Source organism: Chrysemys picta, chromosome 4, assembly GCF_011386835.1.
Source record: "Chrysemys picta bellii isolate R12L10 chromosome 4, ASM1138683v2, whole genome shotgun sequence".
NCBI classification, from domain to species: Eukaryota; Metazoa; Chordata; order Testudines; family Emydidae; genus Chrysemys; species Chrysemys picta.
The window spans coordinates 87,538,431-87,563,674 of record NC_088794.1 but is presented as its reverse complement, the minus strand read 5'-3'; the positions used below and the strand labels follow the sequence as shown (position 1 = coordinate 87,563,674).

Below are 25,244 nucleotides of genomic sequence, written 5' to 3'. Positions count from 1 at the left end.
TTTTCCATAAATAGACTTTTATTCTGAACCCATGCAAATAGACATAGTTAAAGCAGAACAAAACTTTATAAATACAGGGACAAGAACCTTTGAAGGGGAAAGAACAGTCACTTCAATTTCACAAACACTCTCCCCCAAGTGGAGTGGTAGGGGTATTGCACAGGCCCCAGACGCCATGCGGATTGGGTGGGAGGGCGTGTAGAGAGGTGCCAAAATGCAGTTCTCTATTGGCTGCAGGGGGAGGCAAGCATGGACCTATTGAGCTTGAAGGTCAGTCAGAGACCACAGCATGTCTGTTTGCTCCCTGAGAAGTACTATCATCTCTTGCTGTCCGTTTTTCCTGTCCTCACTATCCCTGTCCAGTCTGTCCTCAAGTGTAATCCTCTAAGCCCTCTGTTTGGTATCCGAAGCACCAGAGGCTGCAAGGATCTCTTGGAACATGTCTTCCCTTGTCCTCTTCAGACTCCTCCTTACCTGGCTAAGCCACTCCATGGGTGTGGATGGAGAGACCCTCAAGACCGCATTTGCAGCTGCAAAAGAAACAATAGATAAACAGGGATAGCTCAGTGGTTTGAGCATTGGCCTGCTAAACCCAGGGTTGTGAGTTCAATCCTTGAGGGGGCCACTTAGGGATCTGGGGAAAATCAGTACTTGGTCCTGCTAGTGAAGGCAGGGGGCTGGACTCGATGACCTCTCGGGGTCCCTTCCAGCTCTACGAGATAGGTATATCTCCATATTGTGAGTGCATTCACTCCCCACTTTATCCACACAAGTAACAAGCACTACTTTCTCACTTCTGCTTGGGATTCATAGATCATAGTGGAATTCCCAGCCATGGTGTGGATAGCCGGGGCGTGGAGGGGACAGCTGGACACTGCGGTGGACCTCACAGGCATAAGTATATGCGGATAGAGCCATTGAACTGAATATTGGCAGCATTTTCCACAGACAATGGTGTCTTTACCTGATATCTCACTCCTGAAGATAACAGAAACTGAAAGGGAACAGCTCCTGCACGCATCTGGCTGCAGACTGGATCCGTATGCTGCTAGCCTGTGTGCTGCAATGATGCCTGGTGTGGGAAAGTGTCCTACGGTGGCGGAAGAAATAAGGCAGCCTTTTGTCAGAGGATTGCAGACTACCTCCAGGAAAGCTTCCTTGAGATCTCTATGAAGGATTCAAGGGCCATCCCAGTGCACATAAACAATTTGTTTTTCAAGGGCCCCTCTGCCTAACTGTTGGTAAGCAGATAGCAAATCTACCTCTATTGGTTATTTCACTATCTCTTACAGCATGATTAAAAATGAGTAAATTAACAGATGTGTCCCGGCAATATCAAAGCAAACTGCATACTTACCAGAGGTTCCTACCCCTGTATCAAGCTCACCTCCTCCTCTTCCAACACCTCATCCTCAGGGTTCACTTTGGTGGCCTGTGCCTCCAGCACCCCTGAAGTATCCACAGGGCCCTTGTGGTGATGGGGGGGTGTCGCTGCTGAGGATGACATAGAGCTCCTTAGAGAAGTTGCATGTCTGCGGCTCTGCACCAGCGTGACTGTTTGCCTTCCTTGCCTTCTGGTACGCCTACTGCAGCTCCTTGATTTTCATGTGGCTCTGCTGCATGTCCCTCTTGTAGCCCTTCTCCTGCTCCCCTGAGTGATCTGCTCATCAGTGTTGACATTTCTATAGCTAGATTGGAGCTGTGCCTGCACAGCCTCTTGTCGCCACAGACCCAGGAGATCCACCACCTCCTCTGTGTACTCCAGGCAGGAGAGCGTTTGCAGCGTGGAGCCCACATGGTCAGCTGGGTAGTTGGTATGTGAACATTCTGAGACGAGCAAACAGAAAATGGAATTTAAAATTTGTGGAGCTTTAAAAGGGAGGGTCGTGTTCTTATGTACATGGTTGCTGGGCAGCAGAGTTCAAAATGATGACCAGAGCAGTTATGATGGGGCACTGGGACATCTCCTGGAGGCCACTAAAGTAGACATGAATAAGGCAGTGTCTACACTGACATTGCATCGACTTAACTACGTCGAACTAAGCACTATGCCTCTCGTGGCGAAGGAGTTATTACGTTGCAGTATTGGGCAAGTTACAGCAGTGGAAGCAACACAGTAGTGCTTACACAGGTTGATGGGGAAAAAAAAGCAGCTTTGCATCAACCTAACTCTAGAGTGTGTAGACCAGGCCTAGCCGCTGTATTGTTTAATCCTGCTAAGCACATATTATGAGCACTTTGTCTACACTAAGACTCCCACCAGTGATGACCTGCTGAATGACCTTGAGCAAATCACTATGCCTTAGTTTCCCCATCTGTAAAATGGGGATAAAGAGAAAAATACTTGCTGTCCTTTATAAAATAATACTTAACTCCTGCAGATTTCAAAGTATTATTATTATTAGATTAGGGGTATACTATGAACAGAGGGAAAATTGGTAGGAATATATAGGTACAGCAGCACTCTATGCTGAAAAGAACATAATTTCAGTAAATCATAACTATCCCCTTACAGTGACTTCTGATGCCTTCTTAAGCTCCCTGGGCAGGGCTCTCTCTTCTGTACAGAACTCTTCTCAGCCTTGATTTGTCCTGAATGCTCTTTGAAATGAGTTTCTCCAGCTGTCTAATAGTTTAGGCAATCAAGGAGAAAAGTCCTCTAGTCACAGTGAGATACCCAGTCATCTCCCTATACCCTCACCAGATTCTGCCTCTCCGGCTCTCCCTGTGTCTTCTTTCCTGCCCCATCCCCTTTCCAGCAGAGTAGTGCTGATCTGCCAGGAAGGAGACACAATGAATAGCTCCCCAAAGGTCCAGTTTGGAATTACACCTTCCATGTGAGCTCTACCATTGAAAAACTCACATTATCACAGTTCTATGCATACTCCTAGGCCATGTCTGTACTCTGCATACACCAACACTGGGAACAGGACCTCCTTCTGCCATAGGTATGTGGCAATTATGGTACTAAAGCTGGAAATAGAACCCAGGAGTCCTGACTCCCTGTCTAGTATTTTAAGCACTTGACTACACTAGTGGACAAATGTATCACAAAACCCAAGATATACCTGAGATACATCATTGATATTTTTATCTTCTGGACAGATTACTTAAAAGTCCTTATAGCTTTCCACCACTACTTCAACAACCACCACCTGTCCATTAAACTCTCTCTGACACACTCCCAGATCAACAATAAACTTCCTGGACATCATGATCAGCTTCACCAATAGAACCCCTATAGACAACTATATAAAATAAACCCACAGATCACCACACCTGCATTCATAGATCAAGTCACCACCCCAAACACACCGAGAAAATCTATTCCCTGCAGTCAGTAACTAGATACAACAGAATATGCTCCAAGGAGAAAGTCCAGGATATACACCTTAATACACTCAGAACTGCCTTCTTCAAAAAAGGACACTCCGTCAGAGAAGTAGATGGCATCATGGAGCAGGCCACCCTGATACCAGTCAGCTCTGTGGTTTTGGGGAACCAGGGCGCAGTGTCTGGCCTGTCTGACTCATGAGGGACACACACACACCCCGGTCTCTGCTTGAACCAAGACCAATCAGAGAAAAGGCTTGTAGAGAGCAATGAAGGGCGTTGGGACACACACCTAGAGACCCCTCCTGACAAGAGTGACAAGATTAAGACATCTCCATTTGCATACAGAATGGAGAGCAGAAACAACTCCCCTAGCCTCATCTACATGAAAGATGGGACGGGGATTAGCATACAGAATGAAGAACAGAGAACCAGACTGAACTCTGGTACCAGAAAAGCAGGGAAGCATTGCATCATGGGAATCTCTGCTCCAGATGTTCATGAACCTACACCTGCCCACACCCAGCTCAGCAATTATCAGACCAATTCTAGTAATGAATCCTTGATTGATATCCAAAATACTGAAGCAGCCTAGCTGCACTGTGAGCTCCCTGGAAGAAAACACCACCCATAGCCAAGAGTGATCAGCTCCTATTGTCTAGCCTAAAGAAAACCCTTGAGTCATCAGTTTACCCATAAACAAATCTAGTGTTCTCCCTTGAACCATTGTTGTTTCTCTACAAACCCCCCTACCTATGTTCAAGTAAGGGTTCTGATGCTTAGATCCAAACTATGCATCAGTTCCACTGGGACTCCATCTTCTCCTGACTGATTGTGCTGGGGGCTCTGCCTGTCTCCAGCACTCAGGACCCTGAGCTACCATCATCACCTGGGAACCCCGACCAGTTCAAGCTTCATGGAGTGGGTGAGATTCCCTTTCTTTCTCTCTCTGTTTCCTTTCTACCTTAGGTATTAACCTTTAATAATGTATGTTATGTTGGTTTAGCCCTCCTTGTGTAGTTATCACTATTATTCAATAAATAACTTTTATGGGTAAGCTGGTTGCTTCTCTCTCTCTTGCTGAACTTTTTTGTGTTTTTAGCTTCCCCCATTTACTCTGCAGCAATGCTTCTTTTACCTAAGCTAAAGATCCCTGCAGCGCTCAAAATACTGTGGGGTTTACTCATCAAGTAGGTTACTACCAGTACAATTGTGATGTGAGAGTGGGGATAGGGATGTGCTGAATCTGGGATACATAAGGGGGGTCAGCTTGAAAGTGCTGCTTGACCCAGCACATTGAGTCCAGGGACATATAAGGAGTCAGCTTGAAAGTGCTGACTGACCCAGTCCACTCAGACTTGGGGCGGGAGGGGGGAGATGTGGGTGTGGGTGTGTGTTTTCATCCAGTTCTGGGGCTGGAGGAACCCAGCCCTAGGGAACCTAGGTCCTGCAGGATGGCTCCATTGGGAGGGGACTTGCATAAGGGAGAAGTAGAGCTCCATATGAAAACACACATGACACAAGCAGTACATTGATAGAATTACAAAAACACCCACTCCCACCCCCAGAAGAGTAACCTGAATATATGAGCATACCCCAAAGTAACAGGCAAATCTGGTAACAACCCAAATACCCCAAGAGTACCTTCTTCAATACAGAAATAAAACACCCTCCAAATTCACACCCCTAGTTGTCATCTACCATCCCACTCTGGAACCCATATCACCAAACAACTACAACCCATACTCAATGGGGACCCCATCCTGAAAGAAATCTTTCCTGACCACCCTCTTCTATCCTTCAAACAACCCCCCAACTTTGCCAAGCTCATTGTCAGAAGCAAGCTGCCTACAAACCAGGACACATCAATTCAAAGCAGCACCAGACCCTGCCAGAACAACAGATGCAAATAGACATATCTCCACTGCTTCAATGAGCAACACCCCCCATAACACACCTTTCAAAGTCCTACATATGCCTATCACAACAGGTGGCGTACCTCACCCAGTGCACTAAATAACCCAATAACAACTACATGGGTGAAACTAGACAATCACTATGCTCTCAAATGAACTAACACAGGAAAATGATAAAAGACAAAAACACCACCTCACCGTGGGTGAACACTTTTCACAGAGCAATCATCATATAGCTGACCTATCAGTCCTCATCCTCAAAGGAAACCTGCACACCACTTTCAAAAGGCAAGCTTGGGAGCTTAAATTCATAACTTTGCTAAAAATCACTGAAGACACTAAAAATCATGGACTGAATAGAGACCGAATGATTTATAGTTTATTACAACAAACTATAACCCATTAACAACTCCTCCGCCTGCCCCTTCCTCCCCGCATGACAGGATGGGTGGTAACAGGCCACTTCAGTTTGAGTGGTCCCTTGAAATACATGTTAATCATTTACGGTAAACAATCTGTCCATCTTGCATTCAGCTGTGACACTATGAAGCCAGGTCTACCCTATAAACTTAAATCAGTATAAATATGTCCCTCGGGTGTGAAAAATCCACACCCCTGAGCAACGCAGTTATACTAACTTGGTGTAGACAGCTCTATGTACATGGAAGAGCTTCACCTATGGACATAGCTACTGCCGCTCATGGAGGTGGGTTAACTACACCTATGGGAGGAGGTCTCCTGTCAGCATAGTAGCATCCTCACTGAAGCACCAGCGCTGCAAAACTGTAAGTATAGACCTACCCCAAGTACCTTTCCCAGACCTGAAGAGCTCGTAGCTCAAAAGCTTCTCTCACCCATGCAAGTTGGGCCTATAAAAGATATTACCTCACCCACCTTATCTCTCCACCCCCCTTATGTCAGGAACACTTTGCTCCAGATGCTGCCCACTCCCAGGACACCCAAAGCAGAGGGAGCAGCTTGCACCCTTGTCTCAGAGGGTACGTCTGGGCTAGCAGAGCCAAGCGTGCTTAACCTGGGCTAGGAACAAACACGGCTCGCTTGCTCCGCCTTGTTTATGCGTCACTTCCACATCAGCCGCCACAGAAGAAACACGACCAGCAGAGGCAGCTCCCAGGCTCCAGCGCGCAGCTCCGATTCGCATCGGTCCTACAATTCCCAGCGTGCAGTGCGCCGGCGGTTCCGCAGCGGCACGGCCAGGCGGCTGTTGGGGCGGGGCAAGACGGCGCGTTGCGTACTGGGAGGTGTAGTCCGGCGGCGGCGCGCCAATAGCAGGGTTCTGTGGTTGCCTCCTTCCTCTCGGGACTGGCGCCGCCATATTGCGGCGGAGGAGAGAGGCACCGTGCGCTGCGCTCCCAGGGTCTGGCTGGACCCAGCGGCCCCCACGGGTGAATATCTTCTCCCCGCGAACCTGAGGGAGCCGGGAAAGGGGCGGTGGGGAGGGGATGGATTGGGGGGGGAGGGATTTGGAAGGGAACCGGAGGTCACGGACGGGGGTAGTTGTGGGGGAGGGGCGGTACCTGATCCGTGTGTTGCGAAGTTGCGCAAACGGAGCGACTCGCGAGCCCCGGCGTGACGCACCGAGAAGCCCGCGCGGCCTAGGCCACCTCGGGCACGAGAGACCTGCCCCTCCCCCGCCTCGTGCTTCCCGCCCAGCGCCACCGGCCCTACCTGCCTCGCTCGGACCCGCCCAGGAGCCGCCCCTCGCCATTGCTGCCGTGCTCCCACAGCCCTTCCCGCGGGTTCTGCTCCCCGGCGGGGCTAGATGGTTGTTCCTTCGCTCTCTAGTTATTGCTAAGCACATCGCAACGCCCCATTTCCCTGAGCCTGCTGTGCGGGGCCTGCTCTCAGGTGCTCTCTAAGTCAGGCCCGTGGAGATCTGTTTGGGGTTTTTTGCCTCTTTTTGTGTGTTAATAAGCAAGTTTGGGCTGTTTGGTTTTTATCTGTGGCTGGGAAACACTGATCTTTGATGTTTCCGTACTTCATCTATTCACTCTTCAAGAAATAGCAGTACCCGCTCTATTTCAGCTTATTAACCTCTTTCACCATGTTACATAGCAAGTATGTAAAGGTGGCACAAGGCAATCTCCAGTCCTAGGCATCACTCTCCCTCCCCCGATGTCACTCCAGTTCGGACTTGGCCTGGCCTCTCCTCCCATCATGACAGAGGGGTGGTTGGCTGGGCCACATTTGAGCAAATGGCCTTGGGTATGCAGGGGTCACAGCGCAGCTCAGGTTTGGCCCAACCACCATTTTATCGTGACTAGGGCAAGGCATGGGCTAATATGCTAGCCTAGACTGCTGCCCAGAAATCTGCCACTCCAAGCAGCTGCCTAGCTTGCCTATAGCTAGAAAGCCCTCTGCAAGTATATACCAAAACTCTGTACTAAGAGGAATGCAAATACACAAATAAGAAATATCTAAACAATTAAAACTCACCATATTCACTTGTTCATATAAGATCTTATGATTATCTGTTGCCGAGTTTTAAAAAAAAGACACACCTTGTTATCAGTTAGTTACTACCTAATGTTAGTAGACACAAAGCCAGGTTGATGTCTGGGAGCTAGTAGTTTTCTGTGGAAGTTGTTGTTTAAGATGACTGGCAACGTTGAAAACTTGCTACTGTAAGCCAGAGCCATCTAAGGGAGAGGAGGAGTATGCAAGGAAATGTACCAGCAAGGGACTGAAAGCAGGGCAAAGATGCCTGGTAATAGCAATCTGTGGGTCTGTCTTCCCTTTCACCTGTTGAAAGGTTGGTGAGATTGGAAGTGCTCATTGTCCTGTTTTCCATTCTCAAGAGGGTGAGAGAGGGCCCCTTCCACTCCTGGTTTATAATTCCTGACTACTATCTCCCTTTGTGTATATGGCTGAACATATATGGAATCCTTGGAGGCAAGACTCAAGCCTTTTCTTTAGCATAGATGTGTATGGGGGGGATGTTTTGTTTACCTGTTTGAGGTTTGTTGCCTTGTGTAAATGTTTTTAGTTAAAAACTTCCAAGTACAGAAATAAATAGTTAATAAACAATTGTGACTATTATGAAGGTTTTCTGCCCATTCCAGAGAAGGATGGGCAAAGACAGTTCCAAGCCAGAATGGGCCTTGATACTGCAATAACCCTAGTGCAGGCAAACCTTTCTCACTCCGTTTAGACATTGTTTGATCTACCTAGGCACATTTCACTGTTAATCTGTTTTATTTATTTTTTTAATTTTGGTTGATCAGATTTCTTAATATTCCTAGTTCTGAGTCAAGAAGTGTATTTTGGACATTTGAAAAAAGTAAATGCCATTTAATTAAAATTCAAAAAATTGAATCCTTCTCTTCCTTTAAATCTTTCCTTATAAACGTGCTGCTTGTTAAAGCCTGTCAGTGTTACTCTATGTGAGATGTAAGTGGTAAATTACATTAACATAAAATTACATCTGAATTGTCCTTAGATTTCACCCCTCATGGCTCATTTGGTATATTGTCCAAATGGTATTATCTGTCTACTTTAGGGCCTAGTTCTGTAACATTTTCATATACAAAAAGGTTACAGGATAGAAACCCTGGTATTTCAAGGTCCTCAGGGCAGAGACTGTCTGTTTTTATGATGTTGAGAATATTGGTGCAAAATAATCTTGGGTTAAAGCTTACACAGTCACCTAAATTTAAACAGCAACAGAGGGTCCTGTGGCACCTTTAGTCTTAAAGGTGCCACAGGACCCTCTGTTGCTTTTTACAGATTCAGACTAACACGGCTACCCCTCTGAAATTTAAACAGATGCATCTATACTTTATTATTAAAAATTGAAATGATGATGTTCTGAACAAAGTTGTTTGGATTGTTAAAGCAGGAGGAGAATGGCCTGGAGAGAGAATTCATTCTTACGGAACTCCACAAGTGAAAGGTCTAATGGTAGTAGTGATGGGGAAAATGCACTTCATAAAGCTTTTTCTGGAAGGTGTCTCAAATTAGATACCCAAAATCACTAGTCAGTTTTGAAAATCTTGGTCCCTAATGTTAGACCTCCATTCTGCCACTATTCAAATAGTTATCTCATGATGAGAAATCACATCTCACTCTGTGTGGTCTGGTAGAATGCTGCTCACAGCAAAATGCTTGCATCCTTTTTTAAAGATGAAAATGCTTTATTGATATTTGGACTCATTTGAGCAAAGTGTAACCTTAAGTACTGTGATCTTCAGAAGGAAGTAATACTAACTGGGTTAAGAGTTATAAAATATGTCTTTCACATGATACGTCATATAACTGTAATGTGGCCATGCTGTAAAATGCACCTTTGGGTTCCATGTTTGCATCAATGACTTCTATATCCATTTTGTTTAGTTTACAAATAGAAAGCTGTTTCTTCTCATTACTAGTCCTGAGTTTGAAATTCACTTGGGCTTTTTTCCGGGATCCATATTATCCTCAATAATAAAGACTGCAGTTGGAACTTGGTTAACAATTCTGTTAATGAAGTATGAGTCCGTTTATGCTTTAGATCACTACCCAATAGCTGGGTTGGCTCCAAAGGAACAAAAACAGTAAACAAACAAAAAAGCCCTTCTTTTCAGAAAAGTAACCAAACATGATTCTGCATACACAGAAGGTGGAGATCTACTGAGTAACAGGGTTCCTTTTTGGTCACTTCAGATCATATCCACTGTTCAAAGAGGAGATAAAATTGGTATAACATTGTCTGGTCAGTGAACTATGCAGCCATTTAAATACATAATTGATGCTGTATGTCCAGTGCCCTTGCAATATTTTATATACAAAATATGTGAAAATTTTGTAGTTTATTAGTGTGTTGCATTTCACAGTCTGTGCTAGTTGGATCTGATGCTCCTGAACAGAAAACTAGTCCCTTGTTTCTCAGTATCAGAAGAGCACTTCTCCAAGAGTGAATAATCTTACTCTGTAGTTAGTTTTCACATTTCTGTGCTGCCCACGTGCATTGTCTGATGCTGAAATGATTCCTTTATCAAAGGGCAGATATCAAGAAATATTTTTTATACTTTAAAAAACAACCTAAGAGTTCTTCCATGTACATTCTACCTAAGACTGTAATAAAGGACTTCTCTCACTATAAAGAGGAATCATATTTCTAAAATGCTTTGGATTTTGTTGTCTTGAGTATCTAATTTGACCAGTGACCAGGATTTCTGGGGCTTCATTTAGAAATGACTCTGATTAAGCTATTTTTAGTTAATGATGAATAATGCTAATTAAACAACTGTTTTACAGTTTCACCTTTAAACTAAAATGAGTGGCTGTCGTGTCTTCGTTGGACGTTTGAGCCCACATGCCCGGGAGCGGGATGTGGAGAAGTTCTTCAAAGGATATGGACATATACGTGAAATCAATCTGAAAAATGGTTTTGGGTTTGTGGTAGGTGTATCCTCATGCTTCCTCTTTTATGCGATTACAGGCTCAGTTAGCTTACTAGCAGGGAGGGGACATCACTTAGGGAAGAAATGTTTGAAACTGTAACAGTTCCAATGGTGAAATGGAAAATGCTTGTGCTTTAACTTGCTTTTCATATGAGCTTAATTCAGATTTTTCCCACTCAAGGTTAGTTTTTGTTCAACGGCAATTTTGTCCATGTTTCCTTTTAAAACTTGATGAAATCTTGGCTCTGAATTCAGTGGGAGTTTTGCCATTACCTTCAATGGGGATCACGATGTCACATCTTATTTTTGAGGACACTAACTACCCTATAACAATTCACTCAAGTGTAAAACTCAGTTAACTTTTGTCCTGGGGGAAAAGATTGGGTTTTAAAAGAAATTGAAAGACAAAAAGCTTATACTGCAGTTTTTACATTATTTTAGTGCTTCCCGGTATCTTTGGCCAGATCTCTAAAGCAGTGATACTTAGATCTCAGTGTTTCAGTAGCCAAATTAGCAATCAACGTTACCCAATAGAACAGTGGTCCCCAATGCAATGCCTGCGGGTGCCATGGGAGCAAGCAGACGCTGAAATGCCGTCTTGATGACGCTGCTTTTCAGCAGTGGCGCTTCTTGGCGTTGCCGCTTTTCGGTGGCATTTCGGCAGTGGCGCTTTCCAGTGGTTGCTTTTTCGGCGGCCGCAGTCCTCAGCGGCATTTCGGTGGCTAGTCATCCAGTGCCCGCCACACTGAAAGGTTGGGGACCACTGCGATAGAGCCACAGTACTGTGAATTCATTGTTTCGTTTACTATAGTACTATATATTCATATTTAAACAGTATGATGGTATATATTTAGGTTTTATATATATTATTCTCACAGTGAAATGACTGACCAAGTGTTAACCAATTGTAGTTGATAAAATAATATAATAAAAGCATCCTGATTGGTTAATAGCTTATATTGGTTAATAAATAAATCACACAATTTTTTAATATCATGTGCTGCAAAGAGCTGCAGGAGACACATTAAAGAGCTGCTTGTGGCTCGTGAGCCTCAGTCTGAGTATCACTGCTCTAAAGAATGGCTTGGTGCCAGTTGTTGCCAAAAATGGTTTCAAAAGAAAAATACTTTTAAAACTCCACAAATGAATGGAATTCAGTAGTTGTTGCACTCCCTCTTCAATAGCCATCAAGCCACTAGCAAATTATAAAATTTAGCTCTAATAGCACTTTTCATCAGGGATCTTAAAGCACATTCATGTACTAACAAAAGCCTCAGTATTCTCTGTTAAATAATATTCCCATTTTACATACTGGTGAACTGAGTAACTGAGATTAAGTGACTTGGATGAAGACACACAGCAAATCTGTAGTAGAGCTATGAATAGAATCCATAACACCCAACTCTTGGTTTTCTGCTTTAACTATTAAGGGCCAGATTCTGATATCCTTACTCAGTGTATAGCATCTTAATGTGTGAGTGATTTCAGTGGGACTATTCATGATGTAAGGTGCTAAGTAGTGTGAGTAAGGAGTTCATATTGTTTCTAAATTATTTTCTTCCATGAGATGTTCAGTCATTTTAGCTATTGTTATGAAAGCCGATTTTGTGGTGTTAAGCATTCAAAATGCAAGTGCTGCTGATCTTGCTTTCTGCTGTGGTGTCAATGAGCAATGCAACAGGAGGTACTAAAGAGCTAAAGCACTCTTAATTCTGTTAAAACATGTTTCTTTGTGTATTTATTGCTTAAGTACAAGACAAAAGGGCTGATTTATCATTTTAGAGATCATTTCATTTTTTTTATTTTTTTTAGATTACATTTTATAGAATACTGTAAAGAAAGAGGATAAAGACACAGTTTTTCAAACCATAGTGACCTAAAGTTAGGTACCTAAATAAATGGCCTGGTATTTGTTTCTGAAACTCTGCGCACCTACAACTCTAACTGAAGTCAATGGGAGATGTGGGTGCTAAGCACTGCTGAAACTCAGGAACATTCTTATTTAGATACCCAACTCCAGGGAAACTTTAAAATATTGGCCTAAGTGAATTCCCCAAGGTAATCTGTGACAAGTTTATGAATAGGAACCCAATCCTATACCCTAATCCCAATATTATCCTTCCTCCTCTGATAAGAATACATAGAATAAGGGACTTGTTGGCTCATAACATATCCATATAAAGGATCTGATGCTCTTCTTGGGACTAACTCACTGTAATCAATGGAGATACATTAGTGTAAATGAGAAGGAGAATAATTCTCAGAGTAAAAGTTCATAAATGTTCATCAGTTTTCACTGTGTTCTGCTTTAAGGATATAGATCTGCTAGTTGATGCTTGCTGCACTGTGTAGCACTTAAATATAAACAAATTTTTAAGAGGATATGGAAAAGAATACTCTAGTGGGAAATGTGATTGTATCATTATAAATCTCTGATGCTTATTCCTGTTTCTTTTCTAGGAGTTTGAAGACCACAGAGATGCTGATGATGCAGTTTATGAACTGAATGGTAAAGAACTGTGCAATGAAAGGTAAACTTCAAATATGTTTTTTCTAAAGCACTAAATAGGTTTTATACCCCAAATATGATGCACTAGGCTCTGCTCCAACATCTGGTTCGGGTGGATCCCTGACGGATCTCCATGTATGTGGAGGGGTCTGTTAGCATATCCTGATGCAGGCCTGGGGGCCTTAGTTTATATTGTGGCATAGAATTCAACTGGGTTTTTTGGACAGAGATGTTAAGAATTTGTGTTTTCCCTCCAATATATGTTATATGTCTCTTCCCCAAATGAACAGTTGCAATCTTACCAGAAATGTCAAATCCATTCATTTCACTCTTCTCCTCATTAGTCCATCTGTCACTTCCGGAAATTGATCAGAACCTCTTAGCATATGTATGACTTATAAGAGTGCCAAACAGTCATTGTACATAAGAAACCAATAAGTTACTTAATGAGCTAAAAACCAACTTCCATATTTATCTTAAACCATCAGTGTGGGCCTTTTCTTTTCACAACCTGATGCTGTTTATAGACTCTTGGTCTTCCTTTCTGACCATTAAATCTAAACAGCAGACCTGTAGTAAATTTCATGGAAACATTGAGTTTTGGATGCTTATGAAATATCTGCCATTGATTCTGCTATGCTGCATCAAATAAAAACTAAGGGCAGGACTTCTCTTGATTCTGCATGTGTACTTCCTATTGCAAAGGATTGAAGTGACTTAAGTAGTTACGGATTTTTTTCCCTCACGTTTAAGGGTTACAATTGAACATGCCAGGGCACGAAGAGGGGGAGGCAGAGGCAGATTTCCACAACGGTTCAATTATTACCAGTCACGTAGCAGTGGACCTAGGTGAGTGATTTGGTCTCAATTTACTGCATATAAAATAACTGGGGATTCACTGTGCTTTTAAAACATTGTTTTTTCTTCTTCCTGTTGGTAGAGATATGTAAGGATGTGGAGCTCCCCCTACCATTGAGGAACCCAGTACTGACACCCCTGTATCTTTACGCCATTATTTTTCTGTCTGAGGAGGACAAGATGGGACACCTTAGAGCCATTCAGTGCTGCTCCTTAATTGACTCGAGGAATTTGCTGTTAGCAACTTGAGTGGTCCCTCTGTACCCCACTACTACTGAACAAACACTACTGTGCTTGCACTCTGTACTGGCCTGTGTGATGCTGAGTACTAACACTGTGCCACTGGGTTGGTCCGTACTTTTTTAGGCTTTTTCCTAACATAACTAGGTAGCTAATTACAGATGTCAAGTCAGTATAATGACTTCGTTTGAAACTAATAGAAAATCTTAAGTGTTAATTGACGTTGTCTGAAACTGCCAGTACAAAGTTGCATAAGTCAGCAAGGAAGGAAGTCATAAATACTTCCCAGTATGTATCTATCCCAAAACCTTTTGTGATTCATATTGGAAAACCAACTCTTTATCTTTAAAAATATTTTAAAAAACCCTGGCAAGTTTATTAATTTTTTAATATTAAGATCATGTGTTTCTCAACTGGGGCATCTCTCTACCTAAGCGATGTGTCATGGGTTTAATATTACTGTACAGCATTGGTTCTCCAGCATAAATTCTGTGAACCATTTTACTTGAAAGTTCCTCCCGTGGATCATCTAACCTACCAAGCTTCCAAATTTCCCATTGTCTGGTTCTAAAAAGTTTAATTCAGTAAACACTGGGATGGGGTCTCATAGATCATGGTAAGCACCACTGTTGTAGGAACAGAGTGGTAGCATACACAGCCATCAGTATAAAAATACAAAAAGGCAAAAGTTGTTGACTGAAAAGAAAGTGATCCCCTAAAGGACAATCTCTGTCCATGGATGGAATTTAAAAACCGTTACGGTACAGAAGGTGTATCTACTACATATGCTGGATATACAGTATGTGTGAAAAAGTATTACTTTGAATTATTTAATAAGATAGTGTTCTCCTTATGTATTTTGATAATTGATTTTCATAAATGATACATTTTGCATAGTTAGTTAAATGACACAGCACCACTTTGTTTTTTACTTTAAATTGTTATTTCTAAAGTAAACCATTTGAACTGATGTATTCTGTAGTAGAATTAGTAACTGTGGACTATGCAGAGTAGTTTTTGAAAGAAGGATAAACATTTCACTGAAATATAATTCTTAACCTCTCTGAAGTTGTTTCAGAGGCAGAGTTCCCCCAACCACAGACCAGTAAAATCTGGGGCATCTAATTTGCATATGCAAGTATGCTAATTAGATTCTTTTTTCTTTAGCGACAGTGACCTTGATGCGGTAGGATTGATCCGAGGTCCAGGCTAAAAGTGAACTTTTAAAGTAGGAAGTGTGATTGAAGGTCGTGGGCATCTGACGTTGTGGCCATGTTCATGACGTCAGACACCCGGTGCCAGACAGGAAGAGACTACCGTTTGAAATAATGAAAAAATGGGACTCAGCCTGCCAGTTTTGGGACTCTGGGACTTCTGTTTAAATGCTCTGAAGATCTGGATGTTCTGAAAAAAATTGGGACACTTTGAGGTATGCGCTGAAATCAAATTACCTATGCTTCAGTGTACAAATCAGTACACACCATTAGGGTTACATTTTATGGGATGAGGCGTGGAGTTGAAAGAACCATAACACTGAGTGATTCCAGCATCTAGATGAACAACTTAACTTAAGGTGTGGCCCCAATGATGTGTGTTAATTTTCTATCGTACAATTTTTTCATAACAGTAAGAAGGGTTTTTGTGCCAGGGCAAGTAAAATTTTACACACATGCATGCACACACACACTAGACAGTTCTTCTCTGTATTAATGTCATTTCATATGCACCTCGTGTGAGAGTAAAAAGACAGACTAGGAAGCAATGACAATTGGTTTATCTATCCAAAACTGAGAATGCATGAAACGGTGTCATTGGGTGTACTTAGTACTACAATAAGCACCCAAGTCCGTTTCATTTGAAAAATATAACTAAATACAAGGGTGCCCACAGTAGCAGTATAACCTCTTTAAATTGTGATTGTGTGAGACATAAATTGGAAGGGATGAAAAAAATGTTCTAAGTCGTCTGATTGGCTTAAATTGCTATCAGTGCTTTGTAACTCTTGATAGCCTTTACCAGAAACAGTTGAGTGGAAGAACAGTCAGGTGGAAAACATTTATCTTCTCACTGTACTGTTCTTGTTCTCCCACTATTCTGATAGAAGTCCAACATAACACCATTAACAAAACTGTACATTATCTCTTCAAAAGCCAATGTGCTTTTTCCAAACTCCCCAAGGGTTCTCAAGCCCTCTAATAGAGTTGTTGGGATTGGGAGCACTAATTGTCTGTTAGGGACTTCCTCTCCCACTCTCCCCCTCTCCATCCCCCATAACTCTCGATCAGACCTTTTCTTGTTCTTTTTTTTATACAAATAGATATATATTTTAAACCAAGCTTTATACTTAGCTTCTTTAAAACAAACAAACGTTTAATCAATATTCGTTTAAAACTACTATATAGTAATTCCTTTCAGTAACCTTTCATGGCATGAACATTTCTTTTATTCACAATCAAAGTGCCACTGCCACTTGTATGCAACCAGTTGGCTTCATGTTGTGTTTCTTGAAGTCAGAATATTCTGACCCATAAGAAACTGCCATAGGGGCACATTGGCATATCCAGATACTAGCAAGTGCTTGGGAATTGAGAACCATTGGCCTAAATTGTCTTCAGATGTGTGCATGTGTCTCTTTGACTTCAAAAGGCAGAATTTAGCCCCTTGTCAGCAAGGAAGTAATTACACCTTCAGTGGGAGTAGCCTCCAGAAGCAATATAACCAAAGCCATTAGAGTACTTAGATTATACTTTTTTGTCTGAACTAATTTAATGAAAATAAATTAGTCTTCAGTAGATCTGAAAATGTCATCTATATTGACTGCCTAGGTGTAAAGTTCTTCCATCGAAATACTAATTTATTGCTAACGTCGGCACTTCCACTCTTATAATGGGTATATGCTTTTAAATATAGCAAAGAGTTAACCAGGGAGAATCTAATCGGCACTCCATCTGTAAGGAAAATAATTAGTATTTAACTCCATCAGCAAACTGTCAGAACACATGAGTTTGTGTATAAGAGTTTTAAATACTCTGCTTTGGGGAAATGTATTTTATTATCTCTGAATTCTTATAGCTGGTATGGACCTCCTGTTCGTACTGAACACAGAATTATAGTTGAAAACCTTTCTTCACGGATCAGCTGGCAGGTGAGTTAGATTTCAATCTTTTTTTTTTTTTTTATCTTTAATACATGATTTTATTCAGAGCATTTTATTTTCCTGCCCTTTAAGGAGGCAGTTTGCAATCTAATCTTGTATTAAAGCCATAATAAATATTTAATTTTTATTAAAAGTAAAAAAAAGTGCTTGAATTATATACTCCAACACTTAGGAGTAACTAATTTTCAAAACTACAAATAGGTATCATAGTTGACATTTTGTAGTTGGGAAGCTAGTGGTTTTTGCTTAGTTATGATTTTCAGCTGGTGATACTTTGGATTATTTTTTAATTTGGGGTTACATTGTAACATCTAAATCATTAATCAGTTTACTAGGATGGAATATTTGAGATTTCAACACCTTTGAGTTGACATTTTTGTTCTGATTGAAACTTGTAGTCTTTTTTTTTTAATTGTGCTAAACATTTTTTTGAGGTGTAGCATGATTGAGAAGAATCCATTAATACTGCATGAATAAAGCAAATTCCAAGAAAGCCACTTAGACATAGTGTACTTACTGCAGGGGTTCAGATAAACTCTTTTTAAAATTCTTTTTAAAGCTATATCACTGCATTTGTGATGTCTACAACTTTTTCTAATCCTTAGCTAGCTTATAAAGAATGACCACATGATCACTGTTTTTATATTAATGTGTGTGTTTTTCTAATATACCCATTATAAGGAATTAACTTTTCTTTGTGGGCTTTGCAACAGCAATATCTATTGCTAAACCCATGCTACTTACAAAAAGTAGAATCAACAAGTGAGGTTTATTTTATTTTTTTAAAAGACACTACATTAATGAACATAGATGGATTTTGTTTGTATATTGAAGAGACGGACATGGATAGATTGTGTTAGTTTAAGGCTCTGGTTCCTGCAACAAGATCTGCAAGAGCAAACATTCTGTGCCTGTCTGCAGTTTCACTGATGTTAATGGTGCTTCACAAGGGTCCACCTATGTGGATCCAGTGGCAGAATTAGGACTTAAGTTTGCAAAGCTATGTGCCATCCTTTCATATGGAAAGCACAATATTTGATTATATGATTCTATTATTAAATAATAAAACTCTGATCAGTTTTAAACTTGATTGAGCAGACAAGTGGACTTCATCTAAATCCCTCTAGTATATACTACACCACTACTCTGTATATGAAGCTCTAAAAATCACTGATCTTGTAGAGGTAACGTTGAGGGAGGGGTAAAAGCTATAATGGAGTCTTGAGGAAAGCAATAATTTAATGGAGCTATTTATGTTAAAATTAATTCACAGCTTGGAAATTGGATCTTGCAATAACTTTTACTTTTGAATATTTGTAATGGCTTTATTTCTACTAACTACATATTAGATTTACATCTTCTTAATTCAGATTCACCATAATAAATCTTTTGTGGTTACCTGAGCATGTGAACATATCCATACCTAAAAGTTTGTAGTAAAATTTCTTGAATGCTTAATATGAAAGTTGAGAATATTCTGGCACATTTTGGAAGTGCTAAGTACACTAGTGCTAATGTAAGCACTCCTGACCAGCTTTGCACTTTGTAGACTTAGTGTGAAATTACTGTGAATCTTGGCACTGGTCCATTAGAGATGATTTAAGGAGGACAATGTGCCATTTCTTTAAATTTGTGGAAGTATACAATTAAAGTAGTGTGATAAATTATAGCAAAACTGTTTTAAAAGACAATTGCTTCTCTCTAAAATGTTACAATTTAAAGTAAAATTCCCTGTACAAATGTAGTTTAATTTTGCAGCCATAATACATCAGAATTTGCTAACTATTAAACATTAAAAAGTAGTATACTATTAATATGATTGATGAGACTAGAAATATGATAGTCACTAAAATACTGGATTCTAGCTTATCCTAGGACAAGTTCTGGTCTTCATCTCCCTTTGAGAAATTAGCTATCTTGAATGAAATAGATACAATACCTTGTTTTCAAAATTTATAGGCATCTGGATGTGTAGCTCCCCAAAATTTGAGACAGGACTATATTTGTCTGCTTTTAAAGCCAGCACCTTCAGATGCGAGAAATAGTTAAAATGTGTGTCCACATCACATCTCTTCCCCCCCCCCCCCCCCCAGTTTTATGGCTCCATGTGTGTTTAAAGCCAAACAACCAGTAATTTTAATTACCTGTGCCTATAATAGTGCAAATTTGTTACAACTGGCTTCCCGTCAACACTACTAGTTCTCCCAAAAAATAAAGGATAGTTGAAGTTGATAGTTGATCTGATAATAGATCTGTGATTGCTAAAAGAAAAGTAAAAGCCATGTCTTCTTAGGACAATATTAATGTAAGTTTATTTTTTTTCACAATTTTCTGTTTTGTTTTGTTTTAAATACATTGTCTATTAAATTTTTAATTGCTGAGGATCACAATGATACATTTTTGTGAGTGAGGTGAAACCAAACATTAACCCTCATGAATTGTCAGATTTTATTTATTTATTTATTTACTTATTGAGATTAGTGTAGGTAGTTTTAAGACCTTCTGTTGGTTGAAAGAGAGCAGCGTCCTAAACTTCGTATATTTATACAAACTTATTTCTTCTCTCTTCAAATAATATTGTTAGTGTCTTAATCGTGTCTTCTTGTTCTGTTACACAACTTTTTATGGATGTGATCCTTAGCAAATCAGAGTTTAAATATTAGGCATTTATTTGGATGGCTCAAAATTTTAGAACCTAAAACAATTTAATAAATTAGAATGCAAGTCTGTGTGATTGCCTTACTTAATTTCTTTTTCTTAGCAGCACTTCTAAATTAGAGCATTTTGTTCTAGATCAAGAAAACCTTTGATTTATTAATAACAAATAATAATAAATGTTATTTAAATTTGTTGGGTGAAATCCTCGCCCCACTGAAGTCCATGGCAAAACTCCCATTGACTTCAGTAAGTTCAGGATTTCACCCTTTATCTCTGAATTACTGTACTTGTGTTTAGTTTGCAGTAATGGTTTTTAAATGTGGCTATGGATCATATATTAAATGTGATAACTGAATGAGATTGTTTGGGTTTTTAAGCATTTTAAACAAGAAAAAGTATTCACTATTTTGCAGCCTAATGTGTAATTCAGATGCTCACTTTTAGAACTAAATTGTTGAGCTTTATTAAGCATTAAATTGAGTCTTCCGTATGCTGTAGCAAATGTTCTAAAGTTTATTTCTTAGCTTTTTGTTTGTATTTTTTTCTCAAACATATTTCTAACCAAGTGCATTTTGAACCTCTTTTAACAGCCTTGCTTTGGGTTAACCCTCGTTTCTCTTGTGTGGAGGAGAGAGAGCCCAAGAGTTTGGGGTTTCTAGTGGCTGAAATTCTAGGGCTTGGCCTGTTCTGAATTTTCCTTTTGGTTCCTATGACACTCCTGTTTTGGCGATCTAGATCTTGGTTTGTCCAGGTTTGAGCTCGATTTGGCTAGCACAGGTCAGCCGCAGGTTCTGTATCCACTTCCGGATGTTGTCAAGTATTTTCAGGGTCTCTGATACATCCCCCTGAAGCGTATTGCTATGAGCCATTCCTCTGCCCTTCTCATGTAAGGGAGTTCCTCTTGGCCAGCTAGGTATTGGACAAGCGACTGTTTACTTAAGGTACCTGCTTATATCATCTGACCACTTGTGGTATGTTGCGGTAAGTAGCCTTGGGCTATAAAATGCGCAATATTATTTGGAGAATATATTGTTTTTAAGTTTTGCAAATAACGTCTAAATATAATTGTACTTATCTTTTTAATCACCTGTAACGTTATTTGTTCACTTCGTTTTATCACATTGTGGGGCAAGTAAACATGCTATAGTGTATGTTCAGTCTCCGTTGAAATTAAATACAAGTATCTCTTTTGAAATAACACTGAGGTTGTGACACAGACTGGTGAAAGCCAGAAAAATCAGAGTTAAGACAGTTTCTACTCTTGTAACTCTGAATATTCTGCCGTTTGTCAGTTTGTTACAATCTTAGCATTAATTAAACATAGACATTTTGCATTTAATTTTTGTGTGTGTGTAGCTTTAAGTGGGGGTGGAGGAGAATATGCATGTAGGCAATTTTAAATATGCAAGATTCTCATTTAAATGAGGTTTTCCAAAATAGCCTTTATGGTCAGTTGTAAAAGTTTGCATTTAATATCATATAACTCCTTATCTGGTATAGTTACAATGTTAATTAATGCTTTAATTGCTGCACCATGTTTTCATAAGAGCTGCTTTTGGGATATGGGCTTAATTTAAAAGCAATAATTTGTTTCTATTATTGTAATTGTTACTAAGTAGGCTGAGTTTCAAAAGAAGTCTAAATACAAAAATTGTAACCTGTCTAACAGAGAACTTTACTTTTTTGACTTGCAGATAGCTTGTTAGTGTATTTCATGTTTAAGCTGAACTGTAATTTTTACTGCAGGACTTGAAAGATGTCATGAGAAAGGCAGGAGAGGTGACCTATGTGGATGCGCACAGAAACAACAGGAATGAAGGGTAAATCCATATTTGTGTATAAATCTGGGCAATACCAGGATAATGATGATCCAATCTTCCTGCTATTTCAAAGTGTAAAAATCACCATACTTAGAGCTAAGGTACTGTTCTTGTTCACGAATTTCCTTTTAGGGAACTTTTGTACAAATTTTGACTGTCCATAAACATTTGCTAAGGGACTTGTTGGGGGTAGCTCAGGGAAAAGGAAGCATGGCTAGAACATTACTGTTCTCTGGTGAATCTCCACTGCCAGAATAACTCTTTGAGGCCCATTGCAGACAGGTGCAGCTTAAAGCAGCCCTGATAACATGTTTGGGGGAAGAGAAGTGTAAATGAGGCCAGCTAAAGAAGGGAATTATATTTACTGCTAAAGTTCTAAGGAGGGGGCAGACTTAGCTCATTTGTATTCCTTCTTTCCTGAAAAGCTTAAGCCATATCTTGAAATCCTTCAGAATTTTGCCCAAATAAGGAATGAAGGGCAGGCAGATGCTCAGGTGTGCCATACATTGTCATAGCGCCATTGACTCCCAACTGATGTACAGCAGCCGAGATCTGCCCCCAAGTGATGACTTCAGGAGTTTGCCCTTTATCATTTAAGATGAGTGTGGGCATTAGTGGTGGTTAGGATTGTTTTGTCAATGTCAGTCCAGTTACTAATCAAGCTAGAAAATCAATTTTAAGGAATTAAAACCTGAGCATATAGATTTAAAAAAACAAACCACCCACTCTAATGAATACAAAATCTTTTTTTTCTCTGCTTTCCTCCATTCTCCCCCATAACTTAATTTTTGTGACTTCCTGATGATCCATAGTGTTGTGGAGTTTGCATCATATGATGATATGAAGAGTGCATTGGACAAGTTGGATGGCACTGAGCTCAATGGGCGCAAAATTAAATTAATTGAAGATCGCAAATCACACAGGTATGTCGCCTGACCTGGCAGTTCTGTAGGTTGGTATCAGCACTGCCAAGAACTGTGCCAAGTTGTTGTAGTATTTAACTCCTTTGCTGTACCACAGTACAAAACCAGTTCCCAGCAGTAGATGTACTATAAAGAGTTTCAAACAAAATGTTAATTCAGAAAAGATGGATTTTTAGTGCTAATTTGAGTTTTATTTGCCATCTTTTTGGTGGAGAGACGATTTTATAAAGAATAAAACCTGATGTTTCTCTAAATGGGCAAAATGAAAGACGTTCCATCCAAAATTTGGCCCACGTTAAAATAGTTATTATTTGAAAATTTCCTCCAAATCTTTTCAGATTTTCCATTATTCAGTCTTCAGGAATTTTGCTAAACTGCCTTTCTGGTGAGACCCAGTAAAAAGCAATTAATTAATGTATGTTTTTAAAGCTGTTCTGACATTTACATTTTTAAAAGTAATAAAAATGTATGTTAACTTCAGCTCCATCATAATCTATACAAAGATCTGTCTTGTTAAATGGAAAAAGATTGACAGCAGAACAAGGGATGTAATTTTCAAATCTTTGAGCTTGCAGAGCTCTTGTGATACTCAGCGACATGTTAACATCTTACTGGGGTCCCAAGGATTGTACCTAATTTACATATGCTTTTATAGGGGGGAAAAATGACTAGTGTGATCTTGTGCTTGCATTTTTCTTGATAGATGAGTATAAATTGCTTACATACCCCAAGTTTTAGTTGATGAGGATCTTACAAATGATGGAGAGTAAAAAAGAAACTCAATACCTGAAGTGACTAAATGTTTTGCGCAGTGCTTTGAGTTCTGTAGATGGAAATGTTATGGGTGCAAAGTAGCTTTTTCCAAAATAGTTAACATCCATTAAAATTCTTAATTTAAAAATACTCCAGAGTAAGACCTTTAATGTTTTTTCCCAGAAGCAGGTCTCGTTCAAGAAGCTACTCAAGATCTCGCAGCAAGTCCAAGTCTGCAAGATCTTCCAGGTCAACCAGTAGGTCTCGCTCTCGCAGTCGTACGCCTGACAAAAAATACTCTCAGAAGAGCCACCACTCTAGCGTGCAGCCTTCGTCTCCATCTCCCCGTTCCTCCAAGAAAAAATCTCGTTCTCGGTCGAGCTCTGCTGAGAGCCGTAGTTAGTGTATTCCAAAAGATGTGCCAGTGTGTTTAATTTCCGAGTCATATTTCCCTAAAAGCTTGAGACAAATTACAAACAAGGGGGGGAGGGGGGAAGAGTTAACATGATGAGGGGCTAACCACCTTTTTCATTACCAAAATGCATGTCATCAAATAGGCTGCAGCACATATAACAGGCCTTCTCTGTCTCTCTGAGGAGTGAAGTTGTGTGTGGGGGGGGGGGGGAGGTGGTGGTGGGGGGGTTGCCAATTAATAATACAATATTTTGTTTTGTCAGTAAATAATATTTCTCACCTAGTTGCACCATGTACACATAATGTTAGGTTTCAGGTTGAGGCCATACGTTGCATTTTTTTCAGAACAGCATATTTGTATTAGCTTTTGTTGATATTGAATCTATAGAACCTGAAGTGTAGATTTTATTCATTAGTCAGACTCCTATGGCTGTATTTCTTTTTTGTAAGTAGATAACTGAATTCTTTTAGTGGCTTAATATTTGGTTCACCCCCATTGCTGGGCTAAACGAGCTATTAAATTCCAGCTTTAAGAGGTCTCAGATAACATTCGCAGTATATAGGTGTCCTTTAGTACTTGTCAGCATATTACTGCCTGTTTAGGTAGTGAGTGAATCAATATGTTAACCCCTTGGTGAAGGAGTCAGAATTTCCTGTTACAGTGGGACATACCATGACCAGATGACAAAGGATTATCAGGATTTTCTTCCAGTTAGTGAGACTTTCAGTAGGATGGTGCAGGAAAGAGTGAGGAGGCCCTCATTTGACAGATGAATCCATTAGAAATTGCATCAGATACACAAGTCTCTCTATGTATTTCCCAGGTTTTAATATGTTTATAAAGGCAGCATAGCTTTCATATTCACAACAAGAATATGATGCTAAATACCATGAACACGTGTGACTAGCGAAAATCAAAATGGCTGATGAAGGGGAAGTTTATTTTAGAACATGACAGCAGCAAAAATTCCCAGTAAAAGTTTAGTTAAGGTTATGACAGGAAAATTTGGTAATGTCTAAGAGTAAAGAGAGGGTATCTTCTTTAAATTTACTGAATGTGCAATAGTTTTGATTAATAGGTATTTCTACTGCAAATAGTATTGTACGTTCTTTTAGTTTATTGTGATTAGTATTTTTCTGGCTTTTGAATAGTTAGAAGAAGGGGAATCTTGTTGGAAAAAGTTTGTAAATCAAACCCCAAGGCATACTTATGTTAAATGTACCAATCTTAGAACAATAAACAAGTGTCTTTACCTGCTTA

At 40.2% G+C, this 25,244-nt stretch overlaps 1 protein-coding gene and 1 long non-coding RNA gene across 10 annotated transcripts; one reads left to right on the top strand and one right to left on the bottom strand.

The window, feature by feature from the left end:
• On the bottom strand, positions 1-6,908 carry LOC101945222 (uncharacterized). Of its 2 annotated transcripts, none has more exons than XR_002889492.3 (3): positions 6,788-6,908; positions 1,358-1,827; positions 1-530 (listed from the first exon to the last, which is right to left on the bottom strand). It is a non-coding gene; the product is annotated as an uncharacterized LOC101945222 (long non-coding RNA). The 2 variants fall into 2 exon arrangements; XR_002889491.3 differs by lacking the exon at positions 6,788-6,908 and adding an exon at positions 6,144-6,337.
• LOC101944773 (serine/arginine-rich splicing factor 5-like) lies at positions 6,347-25,244 on the top strand. 8 transcript variants are annotated; one of them, XM_005305910.5, is made up of 8 exons: positions 6,347-6,655; positions 10,506-10,649; positions 13,112-13,182; positions 13,914-14,009; positions 17,331-17,403; positions 21,820-21,893; positions 22,706-22,816; positions 23,753-25,244. In XM_005305910.5, exons 2-8 carry the CDS (start codon positions 10,524-10,526, stop codon positions 23,970-23,972), a joined length of 771 nt encoding a protein of 256 aa, XP_005305967.1. In that variant the 5' UTR covers positions 6,347-6,655; positions 10,506-10,523; the 3' UTR covers positions 23,973-25,244. The 8 variants fall into 8 exon arrangements, 2 of the variants coding, with proteins under 2 accessions (XP_005305967.1, XP_005305968.1); XR_010600617.1 differs by having other exon boundaries at positions 6,350-6,655; positions 21,820-21,994; positions 23,756-25,244; XM_005305911.4 differs by having other exon boundaries at positions 6,350-6,655; positions 23,756-25,244.

Bases quoted from the DNA above. Each gene is read 5' to 3' on its own strand.
- LOC101944773 (XM_005305910.5), top strand. From the start codon at position 10,524: ATGAGTGGCTGTCGTGTCTTCGTTGGACGTTTGAGCCCACATGCCCGG. The intron at 14,010-17,330 runs GTGAGTGATTTG...GAATTCTTATAG, and splicing joins TCACGTAGCAGTGGACCTAG to CTGGTATGGACCTCCTGTTC. The intron at 22,817-23,752 runs GTATGTCGCCTG...GTTTTTTCCCAG, and splicing joins GAAGATCGCAAATCACACAG to AAGCAGGTCTCGTTCAAGAA.